General features: G+C 46.0%; 1 protein-coding gene across 1 annotated transcript; it reads left to right on the top strand.

Moving 5' to 3' along the window:
- The first annotated feature begins 5,055 nt into the window (after positions 1–5,055).
- LOC139666093 (cortexin-3-like) lies at positions 5,056–5,313 on the top strand. Its single transcript, XM_071545199.1, has one exon. The coding sequence runs from the start codon at positions 5,056–5,058 to the stop codon at positions 5,311–5,313; it is 258 nt and encodes an 85-aa protein (XP_071401300.1).
- The last annotated feature ends 8,337 nt before the right edge of the window (positions 5,314–13,650 follow it).

The following is a 13,650-nucleotide window of genomic DNA, read 5'->3' as shown; positions in this document are numbered from 1 at the left end:
TGTAGAGGAGAAGCTACATGCCGCTCTGACTGGTTTGGAAAAAGAAAAACATGGTGAGAGGAGGAGAGTCGAGTTTAAAGTGATTTTCTGTGACATTTTCCTCTAAATAAATTTCTCTCTGCCTGCTGCTGAACAGTGATCCAGCCTGTATCTGTACACCTGTACCTGCATCTCCCCTGTATATCTCCCCTGTATATCTTCCCTGTATATCTTCCCTATCTTTCCCCCATGAGTCTCAGTCTTTAGCGGACTGGTCAAGCCTATCCATCTGCACTTATTTATGTCCGAGAAACCTGATTGGACGGTCGATGTAGGCGGGACAAACCTAGATTTAGTGATTTTGTCAGTCCTTAAAAATCTTAATGGCGTCAATGAATTAAAACAGGACCAATCAGCTGTTTAAATGCTGGGAAGTGAACGCCGCCATGACTGTTGTCGCTCTGAGGCGTTTCCAGATCACATCAATCTGCTTCACTGCTGTGATTGGTCAAAGGTTTTGATAACTGGCAACTAACAGCAACCAATCGGTCGGGGTGAGAAATTACATCAGTGAATTAGTGGTTGACAGACTTGAACCCCCCCAGCTAATCAGTGTAATTTTGAAAATGAGAGAAGGCAGTGGTGAGATGCATCTGATCAGTGACCGTCCGAGATATGGGAGCGTATCTATGTTCCCAGGGTCCTATGTTCCCCAGATTTATATGGCACATAATGGGAAGATGACAAAGGGTCCTATGTTCCCAGGGTCCTATGTTCCCAAGGTCCTATGTTTAACCCTAACCCTAACCCTAACTAACCATATTAAGCGAATACAGAGCTGGGGCACATCTTTTTCAGGTTCCCATTATGTGCTATATAGAGCTGGGGAACTTAGGACCCTGGTAACATAGGACCCTGGGAACATAGGACCCTGGTAACATAGGACCCTGGGAACATAGGACCTTGGGAACATAGGACCCTGGGAACATAGGACCCTGGGAGAGCATTATGTAGAACTGGGGAACATAGGACCCTGGGAACATAGGACCCTGGTAACATAGGACCCTGGGAACATAGGACCCTGGGAACATAGGACCTTGGGAACATAGGATCTTGGGAACATAGGACTCTGGTAACATAGGACCCTGGGAACATAGGACCCTGGGAACATAGGACCCTGGGAACATAGGACCCTGGTAACATAGGACCTTGGGAACATAGGACCCGGGGAGAGCACATATGTAGAACTGGGGAACACAGGACCCTGGGAACATAGGAATGACTCCCCGAGATATTACCTGTGACATACGTACATACAAATAAACAAGTGTTGCAGCGCCTCCCTCAGGCCAATCAGTGTCATTTTGAAAAAAAGCGGTACAGAGCAATGACACGCATCATTTCTCTGAGTTTAGCTGAAATCCGATCAGTGATATCCGAGATATTACGTGCGACAGATCCACAGTCCCTACCCAGATTTCATTGTGGGGGGACAATGAAGAAGAAGGACTAAAACTGATCTTTGTTCTTGAAAGCGTTTGCGTGCTTCACCGAGTCTTCAGTCCCTGCGTGAGAATCCACCAGACTCAGAACTTTTCCTCCCAAGTCTCTCTGAAAGCCGGGGAAAGCTCTACTGGTATTCACTGTTCACTGAGAAACCTGCAGGCGGGTTTGACAGAGGAACGTGATGCTTTGAAGAGACGAGGCAGAGCAGGCGAGGAGGAGGAGGAGGAGGAGGAGGAGGAGGAGGAGGAGGAAGAGAGTTTAATTTCTTCACAAAACAAAAAGGACCAAAAGTGCTTTTAGGGCACGTTCACACCAAGCATGTTTGGAGAGAGAAAATTCAAAATGCTTCATCCTACAGTTGGTTTTTCAAGGTGAGAACAATGCCATCTGAACTCTGGTGGCACCAAGAGTCTTGGTCCTCTAACTCCAACTACAGGAAACCACCCCAAAAACACAAGGGATTATGGGTAGACGGAGACGGGACGCGTAGCAGAACAAAATGAAGTCTGGAATGATGCTCATATTCAACTGTTTCTTCTTCATGTGTTCTGAACTGGTATGAACACCACAGAAGAAGAGACAGACAAGGCCATCATGTTAGATAAAGTTACAGGAAGTGGAGTCAGATTTGTTTTGTAATCTCTAAAAACTCCTGCCCAATAAACGAGCTGCTTGTGAGTCATGTGACGTTTGTTTACAAGTCCTGCTTGGCTTGTGATTGGTCAGAGTGAAGATAAACAAACCAAATACAACAAATGCAACAAACTAAACTTTTCCTCTCTGGTTCAAACCAACAAAAACAAACTGTAAGTGGGACCGAACCTCGACTCGCACCTTTGAAGCACTTGGAAATTATTAAGGCCCTTGTTCATCTGTAGAACTTCAGAAAAATGTAAAAACTATTAAATGCTCTATAATATTTAATTACAAACAGTAAGGAAGAGGAGTGAGTTCAGTGACAAAAGTATGACAACCATTCCTTTTTATACAACTGGAACAGGTGTACTATAGGGAGTCATTCCTATGTTCCCAGGGTCCTATGTTCCCCAGATTTACATAATGGGAACATGACAAAGGGTCCTATGTTCCCAAAGTCCTATGTTACCAGGGTCCTATGTTCCCAAGCTTTATATAGCACATAATGGGAACCTGAAAAAGATGTTCCCCAGTGCTGTATTCCCTTAATATGGTTAGTTAGGGTTAGGGTTTAGGGTTTAGGGTTAGGGTTAAACATAGGACCCTGGGAACATAGGACCCTTTGTCATGTTCCCATTACGTGCCATATAAATCTGGGGAACATAGGACCCTGGGAACATAGATACGCTCCCGTACTATAGTGCTTTTTATCTAAAGGATGTCCATTAAAGGACAATACCACTGTTGTGTCAAACTCACCTTGATTGACACAAATACCTCAAATCTTAATACACTATCTGAAGGAGGGAGGAGGCGGAGAAGCAAAAGGAGAGAAGGTTTTCTATCTAAACCTCCCTAAAAGCCGGGGAAAGCTTCACAATCTCTGGTAGTCTCCACTCTCCGCTAGCGGGGAAAGCTAACTCTTAAGGATCTGTGTTCATGAGACACTTTATAAGTTAAACTACAGCAAAAACACATTTAAAGTTCCAGTCTACTCTCTGAAACAGTTTGAGGGAGAAGAGCGAGTTCAATGACGAAGCTGCGACCTCCGTTTGGTTCAACTTTTGGAGAACTTTTCATATTTTTGATTTCAGGGACATTTTGTCTTCAAAGGGCGGCAGTCTGGTACATCATGATGCCTTTCCATAGTGGGAGTGACACCTCAGAGGTCAGCGTGATATTTTCCATCAAATCTAATTACTTTCCAGGTTTCTGATGCGTTTTCAGAGGCACTGGGAGCCTATGGGGACTTTGGGATTTGATTTCCTGCATTATAAAGGAGAACAGAGAGTGTGTGTGTAGACGTGCGTGTGTGTGTGTGTGTGTGTGTGTGTGTGTGTCATTCCCCTCTCCAGTGATGAATCAGCTCAAAATGGCTCCCAATTAATCTGTAAATAATAACTGATGATCAACAACGGTTTTAAGGGATTAACTTCTCTGAAGGCCGGACGGGGACGCTGGACCCGCATTTTAAAAGCAGCAGCACGGTGCAACCTCTAAAGGATAAACGTTCCTCTGCAGAACTTTATCAACTAAGTTAAACTGCATAAAAGTGTCCGAGAAGATTCACGGTGAAATATTAAACAGGAGCGCAGGCTCAGCGAATCCTCCGCGGCTGCAGGGCGTCTTTGAGAAGGATGGTGCTTCGTTTGCAATGCTCGTTAAAACTGATCACACTGAATTATATGTGATCCGTGTAAGAGGCTGGTTTTACTTGAATCTAGCTTTGAACCGAGAAAAGGACACAAACTACAAGGGACCCTTTTCAAACTTCCAGGTTCTACGCAGCGGAAGTCTTCACAGTAGGGAAACTCTGAACGTTTCTGAATGAGAGTAAAACGTCCATGGAAGACGCACCTTGAGTATATTCTTGAACTTTTCATCGAACACTAACATATAAGACTGAAAAAGAATGGAGAATACTTTACCAGCTACGTTATCTTCGATCTGCATAACCTGCTAATGTTGTTAAAAAACGTCAGGTAACTAGACAAGAGATCGTTTACCTTGGTAGTCATGGAGGTAATTCTCAAAAAAAGAGCTGGTAGCCCTCGTCAAGCTTCGTCCTCTCTGTGGTCGAAAACTGGTCCACCAAGAGAACGATGTCTTTACTGAAAAATCTGGTCGATATCACAGTGAGGACGAAAATGCTCGAGGTGTGTCTTCCATATTCTCATTTGGAAACGCCGCTACTGCTGCAGAGTTTCCCTACTGTGACGCCTTCTGTTGCGTAGAACCCGGACGTGTGAAAAAGGGTCTGTTTGATTCATTCAGTTTATCGTCATTGATCTGCATGGGGGGTAGGGCTGGGTATCGGTACTCGATACTTTTAAGGTATCGACCGAAATAACCCAGTACCAAGTAGTATCGAAACTTCTCCAGTCAAACGATACCTGCATTCGTTACTTTTTGTACACAGAACTAGAAAAAAATGACTATTTGTATGGTTTTGCTCACAGCCAATCACCGCAAGCGTTCTTCGATTTAATGCGACGTGTGATTGGCCCACTGCCGCAGCAGCTACAGCCCATACAGTCTGTGGAGGTGAAGTCGAGCGCGGTGTGTGTGAGACGTAGTTGGCAGGTCAGCGTGCCGAGATGCCACCAAAACGTTAAAAAAAAGGTATCGTAAGAAGTACTCTATTGGTATCGGTATCACTTTAAGGGTACTGGTATTGGTACTGGTATCGTAATTTTCTAAACGATACCCAGCCCTAATGGGGGGACAAATGTTTTCATTGGCTCTGCACTGCTAAAAATGCCATTTTTCTCTGATTTTTCCCGTTTATTTTCTCTGCAGGCGTCTCGTCTTTGACACCGACCGTCTCCAACCGCGCAAAGACGATGGTTTCCTAACTCCTCCCTCCTGGCCGTTTCTCATCGGACAGAAGAAGGGCGGGATCCTCCGAATCGCCCGACCAGACCCCGTCCCAAGATGGCCGACGACCTCTTCAGCAGCACCTTCTCCGCCTCCGAATCGGACTTCTCCTCCTCCTCCTCCTCCTCCTCGTCCACCTCCTTCCTCACGCTGGAGCAGAGGGCGGCCTTCGTCTTCGTCCTCATCCTCTTCATCTTCCTGGGCCTGCTGATCGTCCGGTGCTTCCGGATCCTTCTGGACCCGTACCGGAGCATGCCGTCCTCCACGTGGACGGACTACATGGAGAAGGACACGTTCGACTATCGGATTGCCTGACAGGCAGCGTGAGAGGCAGCAACCCTAACAGCAGAGGCTCGACTGAGGCGGCGGTCCAACTGACGAACTAAAGCAGAAACGCTAGCGCACGTTCCCCCCCGTCTGTTTACTATGGTGTCGCACAGCGTCCAGAATACATTGGAAATTTGCAAACCAGCCACTTTGGCAGGTAACCAACCATCATTTGGAGATCCTATTCTATTCTAAAAGTCTAGGTGGCTGGAAAAAGTGGCTAGTGGCTAGTAGGGATGGGACGATACGCTTATCTCCAAGTCTGACTGTGCAGAATTCTGACACAAATCTTTCTAGCGATGCCATTGGCTGCTAGAATGTAAACAACAATTTAAAAATGTCACTACAAAGTGCTAATAATATAATTGGATGGAGAGCCATTCATTTTTCTGACCCGCAATACATACTGTCACATTTTTGTATTGCGATATTGAATTATATCGATATATCGTCCCATCCCTAGTGGCTAGTGAAATAGTCTACTTGAGCAGCCATTCTGGCAGGTAAACAATCATCATTCCACAAGGTCCTATTCTATTCTTTAGTTTGCTTGTGAAACAGTAAAAGTTGTGGTTAAGTTCGTCTACTTTTCCAACCACTTTAGTAACCAGCCACCATTCAGAAGTCCTATCCTTAAAATCATATCAAACTGATAGAGAGTCATATTTGGCTGGCACTGTGGCAGGTAGACGAAAAACTGAGTTCCCCGCCCCGGTCAGAAGCGTTGTGGTGTGCGGCGGACGCCAAATCCTCCGCACAACCCGCCTGCTTCAGCTGGGCTTCCTGCGACACCATAGAAGCAGCTATGCTAGCAGCCTGCTAGCTAGCACTCTGGGAAAAGTGCGCTTCGCGTTTTTATCGCTTTCAGTCTGACCACCGCCTCAGACTGCCTGGCAGGCAGCACACCTGGGCAAAAACATATTCACAGCATGGGTTTGTATAATTGGAAAACAATGAAATACGCAAGTAAATACAAATACCAGTTAAACATGATTAAATACTAGTACGATTCAAGATGTACTTGATTTTACTGACTTGGTTGGCTTGTCACAGACAGAATCATGACAAAACACAAAAATAAGCTAAATTCAATCCTCTTTGGTCCCATTTCATTGATATGGATTAGACCAGAAGTCCAAATCCTTTACAATTGGCCCTTGGAAAAGCGACTTGACCAAGCATGAGGTTTATTTCCAGTCTGTGACTCCAGCCTCGATTACGGTTTTTGCCCAGGTTTAGGTGGCGGCTCATCAGAAGTGTGAAGCGCAGTAGAAGTCCCTCCACCCCGAAAACCGCCTTCCATTCGTACCGCAGCGAGCGCACGACACGAATGCGAGCAGATGGAAGGTGGAGAAGACTTCTGTGACCGCGGCAACAAGAGCCGCCACCTCACCTCGCCGCCTGCCGGGCAGCATGTTAGGGTTGCTGTCTCTCACGGGACACAGATTTTTATTTTTATTATTATTATTCTTTTTTTTTTTTTTGTTGCCTTTTCCAACTTGGACTTTTAGATTTCACAAACTTATTACCAGAACTTGTGATGCAGTGTGTGAAGCTTCTTGAACAATCAGGTTAATTGCGGTGAACATGAGGAGGGCAGAGGACGCCGCCGCCGCCGCCCAGGACAGCCGGACGTAGAGACGTGTAGAAAGGAACGAGGCTGTGTTGAATCGGGCTGCAGAGACGAGACGAGAGTTTTGGCCACTGCAGTTTTTCAGCAACTCCAGCAATCCTGCCTGCCAGCCCGGCCGTTGCTAAGTAACTGGTGAGTCAGTGCCAGCTGATGTCTGTGCTGCTGGGCGTCTCACCGTGGCGGCGGCACAGAGAGCCTCGTGGTTCGTGTTTTGCAGCCAACTCGTTCCAGCGCTGAAGAAACGGGCGGCGACAAAAAAAAAACACAACACAGCCGGGGTGATGAGCGGCCGGCGGGCAGACGATGGTGCGGCGTCTCTTCTCTGCGGCCGGTTTGCCAGGTGACCCGCCGCCATGCGAGGCCCCGATTAGGATTCTAAACATCCAGTTGAAAGTGGCTCATGAATTATCAGCCGCTGAGGCCACTTGGCGAAGAATATTAGTTTCCCACGCCGAGTACAACCTGGCCGATCTACAGATTATCAGCGGCTTTGGTTGTCACATCCATTAGAGCCATTTTGCTTCCCCGAAGTAGTTAAAGTCCCCATGAAACGGCATCCTTACTTCCTTGATTTGCTGGATCTCCTGCTGAAACAGGATGTTGGGGCGGGGCTTAACGCAGGGAGAGACTGTTCAAAAGTGTAAACCAATGGGAGATCAGTTAGGGAGAGATAGGCAGTTTGATTGGATGGGAGGGGCGGGACTGTTCAGAAATCTGTGATGTTTTATTGGTTGGAGTTTTTACTGTTTCCCAGGGAGGAAAAGTAATGGATTTCATGTCATGGGGACTTTGAACTGGCGGCTTACTACACTCTTTAGCAACATTTCATATCGAACATCATATTTCCAAAATGTTCCAGGAGCTTGTTTTCAGCCTCCATGCATTTTTCAGTTTATGCAGTTAGAGCCTCATAGGCCCAAAAGTCTCTTGGCCCATAAAGGAGCATCTGAAGCCTGAATTTAAGTTTAAACACGAAAATCACCAAAATTGGAGTTACGAGGTTTTCTCCCAATATGTCGTCACTGAGGTGTATTGTTGAAAAATAACAAATCGTGAGCTTGGAGTTGTGAGGTTTTATCTGGATGGAGATACTGAGCAAAGACTTACCATCACATCATGGCAAAACTGTTATGTACTTTTTATCTTTTTAAAAATATTTAACCCCAAAGGTTCTTTTTTAACACCACACAAGTTACATTCAAAGATCATGAATATGAGGATAATTAAATACATTTAAAAAAAAATGGAAAATTCAGATAGATCCTTGTAATTCGAAGCTCACGAAATGCATGTTATCCCAAACTAGACACTGGAAAATGTTGAAAATGACATTTTTTAAGAGTGTACATGAGGGACACGAAGTGACGCCACAGAAAGAGAGACATATCTATATCTATGTTCCCAGGGTCCTAAGTTCCCCAGTTCTGTTAACACACATGAACCCTCCTATTGTGTTCGGGTCAAATTTGACCCGTATCAAGTTAAAATATTTCACAAATATTATCCAGTTGTTTTTTTTTTATTGGAACAAGGCTTCAAAACAGCTATATAAACACAACAAAACCAATGGTTATCATTTTATATATTTGATTCTGAAGGCCTCTAACCCTAACCCTAGAACTGGGGAACATAGGACCCTGGGAACTTAGGACCTTGGGAACTTAGGACCCTGGGAACATAGGACCCTGGGGACTTAGGACCCTGGGAACATAGGACCTTGGGAACTTAGGCCCCTGGGAACATAGGACCCTGGGAACTTAGGACCCTGGGAACATAGGACCTTGGGAACTTAGGACCCTGGGAACTTAGGACCTTGGGAACTTAGGACCCTGGGAACATAGCACCATGGGAACTTAGGACCCTGGGAACATAGGACCCTGGGAACTTAGGACCCTGGGAACATAGGACCCTGGGAACATAGGACCCTGGGAACTTAGGCCCCTGGGAACATAGGACCCTGGGAACTTAGGACCCTGGGAACATAGGACCCTGGGAACTTAGGACCCTGGGAACATAGGACCCTGGGAACATAGGACCCTGGGAACATAGGCCCCTGGGAACATACGACCCTGGGAACATAGGACCCTGGGAACTTCGGTCCCTGGGAACTTAGGCCCCTGGGAACATAGGACCCTGGGAACTTAGGACCCTGGGAACATAGGACCCTGGGAACATAGGACCCTGGGAACATAGGACCCTGGGAACTTAGGACCCTGGGAACATAGGCCCCTGGGAACATAGGACCCTGGGAACATAGGACCTTGGGAACTTAGGCCCCTGGGAACATAGGACCCTGGGAACTTAGGACCCTGGGAACTTAGGACCCTGGGAACATAGGACCTTGGGAACTTAGGACCCTGGGAACATAGGACCCTGGGAACTTAGGACCCTGGGAACATAGCACCATGGGAACTTAGGACCCTGGGAACATAGGAATGACTCCACATCTTCAGGAATGAACAAAGAAAGAGTTCAGGTTCTAATTGACACCCCATGTGTTTTCTGAAATCATACAACAGGGTTTTAACAGGTTTTAAAAAGGGCCTGAGGGTCGTGGAAACTCGCTCTACACGTAAACCATCATGTAGACTTTGAATTGAGCAGGAAAACAGAAACACACACCGGGACTGCAGCAGCTTTGTGTTTTCTCTCTGCGGCAGCGAAACGCTTCAGGGCGACCCCCCCCCCGGAAAAGTCCGGCGTAATGGGCTTTCTCATGGTCGGTGGTCTTCTGTCAAATCTCATCACAGGAGGCCGGAGCCGCGGGCAGAAAAACCCTCAACGGCGAAATTGTTTGAAGCGGTGAATAGAATCAAAAAGGATATGAGCTCCGAAGCCCTCGGGGGGTTTCCGTCTCTCCGCTGGGAGGCTCTGAGCGGTGGCAGCGGGGGGGAACCGGGGCACGCTGGTCCTCATCCTGTTTGGGTCACGACACCCGGGGAAAAAAAACAAAAACAGCGTACACAAAACAGTGAGGCGCCAAACCATGAGTCATCATCCTCCCCTTTTCTGTCTGTTAGTTCATGTGATTCGGGATCAAGAGGAAGACGAGAGACTGCAAATAAGACAAAACATGTCTACTTCAAATATCTTTCTACGTTATCATTTTGCGGCCGGCTTAAAATCGCCCCGCGGCCCCGCTGGGGGTCCCGACCCTCAGGTTGAGAACCGCTGCCACAGTGCAACCTGACTGTTTTCTTCTTCCTGCAGCGTGGCAGGAAAGTCAAGGTCATTTTTCCTTCCTTGCTTCCTTCCTTCCTTCCTTCCTGCCTTCCTTCCTTCCTTCTTTCCTTCCTTACTGCCTTCCTGCCTTCCTTCCTTCCTGCCTTTCTTCCTGCCTTCCTTCCTTCCTTCCTTCTCTCCTTCCTTCCTTCCTTCCTGCCTTTCTTCCTGCCTTCCTTCCTTCCTTCCTTCCTTCTCTCCTTCCTTCCTTCCTTCCTTCCTGCCTTTCTTCCTTCCTTCCTTCCTTCTCTCCTTCCTTCCTTCCTTCCTTACTGCCTTCCTGCCTTCCTTCCTTCCTTCTCTCCTTCCTTCCTTTCTGCCTTCCTTCCTTCCTTCCTTCCTTCCTTACTGCCTTCCTTCCTTCCTTCCTTCCTCGTCTTGAGGCTCTGCTGGCTCTCTGCTGGGTCCTTCAGCCGAGGCGGGCAGGGTGGCCGAGTCTCTGCCTGAGGGAAACCGTCAACCAAACAGAAAAAGGATGTTGTTGTTTTTTTTGAGGCAGAGGGAGACGTCTGTCCTCTCCAAACCTCTTCGGCTGACCGAGCGCAGCGGGGTCAGGACGGTCCCGCACAGGTGGAAGGGCGGATTTGAAGGAATGCGACTTCAGATGGATTTTTCTGGGGGGATAAAGACTTTTTTTGGGGGCTCTCAGACATCAGAGAGGGAAAATAAAAAGGAGTTTGGTTGCTGGGCCCAGCGGGACGAACTCCGCCTGCTTCAGCGGACAGTCGCCGGAAAATTGAAGAGTCTCATTTCCTAAAAAATGCTGTAAATCCATTTAGGAAAGTCAGCGCTTCGTTCTAGTTCAGTGTAGAGCAGAGGTTCTCAATTGTTTTTCAGCCAAGGACCCCTAACAAGATAGAGAATATACCGGGGACCCCCTCATTCTGATTTGTAATTTTGGGCTATATACATAAAAATTGACTTGACATGTATTTCCCTTAGAATAATCTGATATAACCTATTTTTTACACTTCTATAGTCTTAGTTATGTGAAAGAACAACACAAGAGAAATGTATTAGAAAGATATTAGATATGTATTAAAAATATTTGCACCATCTCAACACAGAATACCCATAAAACAATCAATCAATTAGCTGCAAGGCACACTGTACCTGAACAAAATATCAAAGGGAAATCAGGAGAAAAGTGCTAATTTGAAGTGCATTTAAAAAAAACGTTTTTTTATATCATGATAATTTAAATGAATCTGAAAACTTTTCACGGACCCCCTGGCAGAGTGCCATGGACCCCTGGGGGTCCCCGGACCCCACTTTGAGAACCACCGGTGCAGAGGATCCAGTCATTTATTGTGTTAATATTTTGTCAGTTTGAGTTGCCTGTATCATGATTTGTTTTAATGTTCAGTCTATTGATCATTTAGGCTCCGTTCACACTGCAGCCGAAAGTTCCTCAATTCTGATTTTTCCTCCCATGTGAAGTTTTCTAGTCGGTGAGAACAGAAAAAAAAAAAAAGCTGCATGGAGTCGCAGTTTTTTTTTTAAATTTTCCATCTGAGCCACACGGAGCCAATGCGAGCTACCATGCGACCGGTATTTTCAAACGCTCCAATCGGAATCTGTCAGTGTTGCCGTGACAACCGGTAAATCCGACATCACCGACCGACCGCCCGCCCGCCCGGACGCCTCGACTCAGTCCAAAGTGGAACCGAGACAGATGAGGCGGCTTTCACTGTCAGTTCAGATTATTATGGGATATATGAGTTACATCCCGGAGTAGACATGAACGGTTCACACATAAAGATCAGACTGGAGCATCGTTTCAGAAGTGAGGCGGAAGGCCTGCAGTGTGAACGGAGCCTCGGCAGCAGCTGTGATGGTTTTGAACGCAGCCCCCCCCCCCCGACTCTCTGCTGCCGGTCTGAACTGAATCCAGATCTAAAATCTGGAATGTCAAGTCTGCTCTGCCTGTTGTAATGTACACACACACACACACACACACACACAAGTACACACATACACACTTCCATATACTGTATCTTCCCTACAGTAACACATACAGTACACCTGACAGACAGATTTGTAATCACACACACACACACACACACACACACTTATACCCATACACACTTTATATATACAGGTTTGTAACTTCATGCACTGCTTGCAAACACATGATACGATTTACATGTATAAATGTGTAACCACACCCACTGCCTACAAGCGAGCACACACACACACACACACACACACACACAAAGGTTTTATACTTGCAGATTTATAACCACAAGCACACACACACACACACACACACACACACACACACACACACACTGCCTGCAAGCATACATACTTAAGCACACACACACACACACCTTCTGCATATCAATTTGTAACCACATGCACTGCCTACAAGTGCACACACACACACACACACACACACACACACACACACACACCTTCTGCATATCAATTTGTAACCACATGCACTACCTACAAGTGCACACACACACACACACACACACAAGTACAAAGATTTTCATACTTGCATATTTGTAACCACAAGCACACACACACACACACCTCTACACACACCACACACACACCACAACACACACCACACACACAGTAAAGATTTGTAACCACATCCACTGCCTACAAGTCTGCACACACACAAGCACCGAGATTTTATACTTGTGGATTTGTAACCACAAACACGTTCTCTCTCTCTCTCTTTCTCTCTCTCTCTGTCTCTCTCTCTCTCTCACATACACACAGTATAGATGTGTATCCACACACACACACACTCTCTCTCCTAGCAGCCCACTGCCGACTGAAACCCTCCAACCCTCAGAGTTCAGAGTTCAGATCATCGAACATCTCCCTGCTCCTTCCTCTCTCACCTTCCCTGCTCTTCTACTTCCTGACTGTCTCTCATTGGCTGCCTGTCTCTCTCTCTCTCTCTGTCTCTGATTGGCTGCCCGTCTGTCTGTCTGAACCACCTCTCTCTCTCCGTCTATCTCTCTCCTGCCTTCTCCACCTCGGTTTCTGTCCAAGTATTTTTTTTTTTTTTTTTGTTTGGTGAATGTTTGGACCCAGCTGATTGGTTTTCTCTTTTACTCAATCAGATGAATTTCTCGCTCTTGATTTGTTTTTTACGCTTTTTCGGTCACTGCATAATTCCATTTGTGTTATTTCATAGTTTTTATCTCTTTTATTTTTCTTAACTCCAAACCCAAATCTGTGTGAAGCCAGGGGCCGGTTGCACAAAACACCTTAAGTTTTCGGTAACACTTTATAATAACCATCATTAATAAATGGTAAATTGATAGTTCATTAAACTTTAGTTAATAGTTATTTCACTGTTAACAAACAATGAAATGATCATTAATAATGTTTACTAATTATTAGTAATGCTATAATTTATGTTATTTTAGTTTGTGTAATATAAAATCATTTGTTTATAAATTATATATTGTATCATAGCTGATAAGAGACGGTAAAAAGGGTAA

The sequence above is a fragment of the Centroberyx affinis genome, unplaced genomic scaffold (genome assembly GCF_046629955.1).
Source record: "Centroberyx affinis isolate AG114_WGS23_722 - 3 ecotype Tasmania unplaced genomic scaffold, CSIRO-AGI_Caff_v1 ptg004801l_1, whole genome shotgun sequence".
Lineage (NCBI taxonomy): Eukaryota > Metazoa > Chordata > Actinopteri > Beryciformes > Berycidae > Centroberyx > Centroberyx affinis.
Note: the sequence above shows the minus strand (reverse complement) of the source record. Positions and strands in the feature narration are given on the sequence as shown.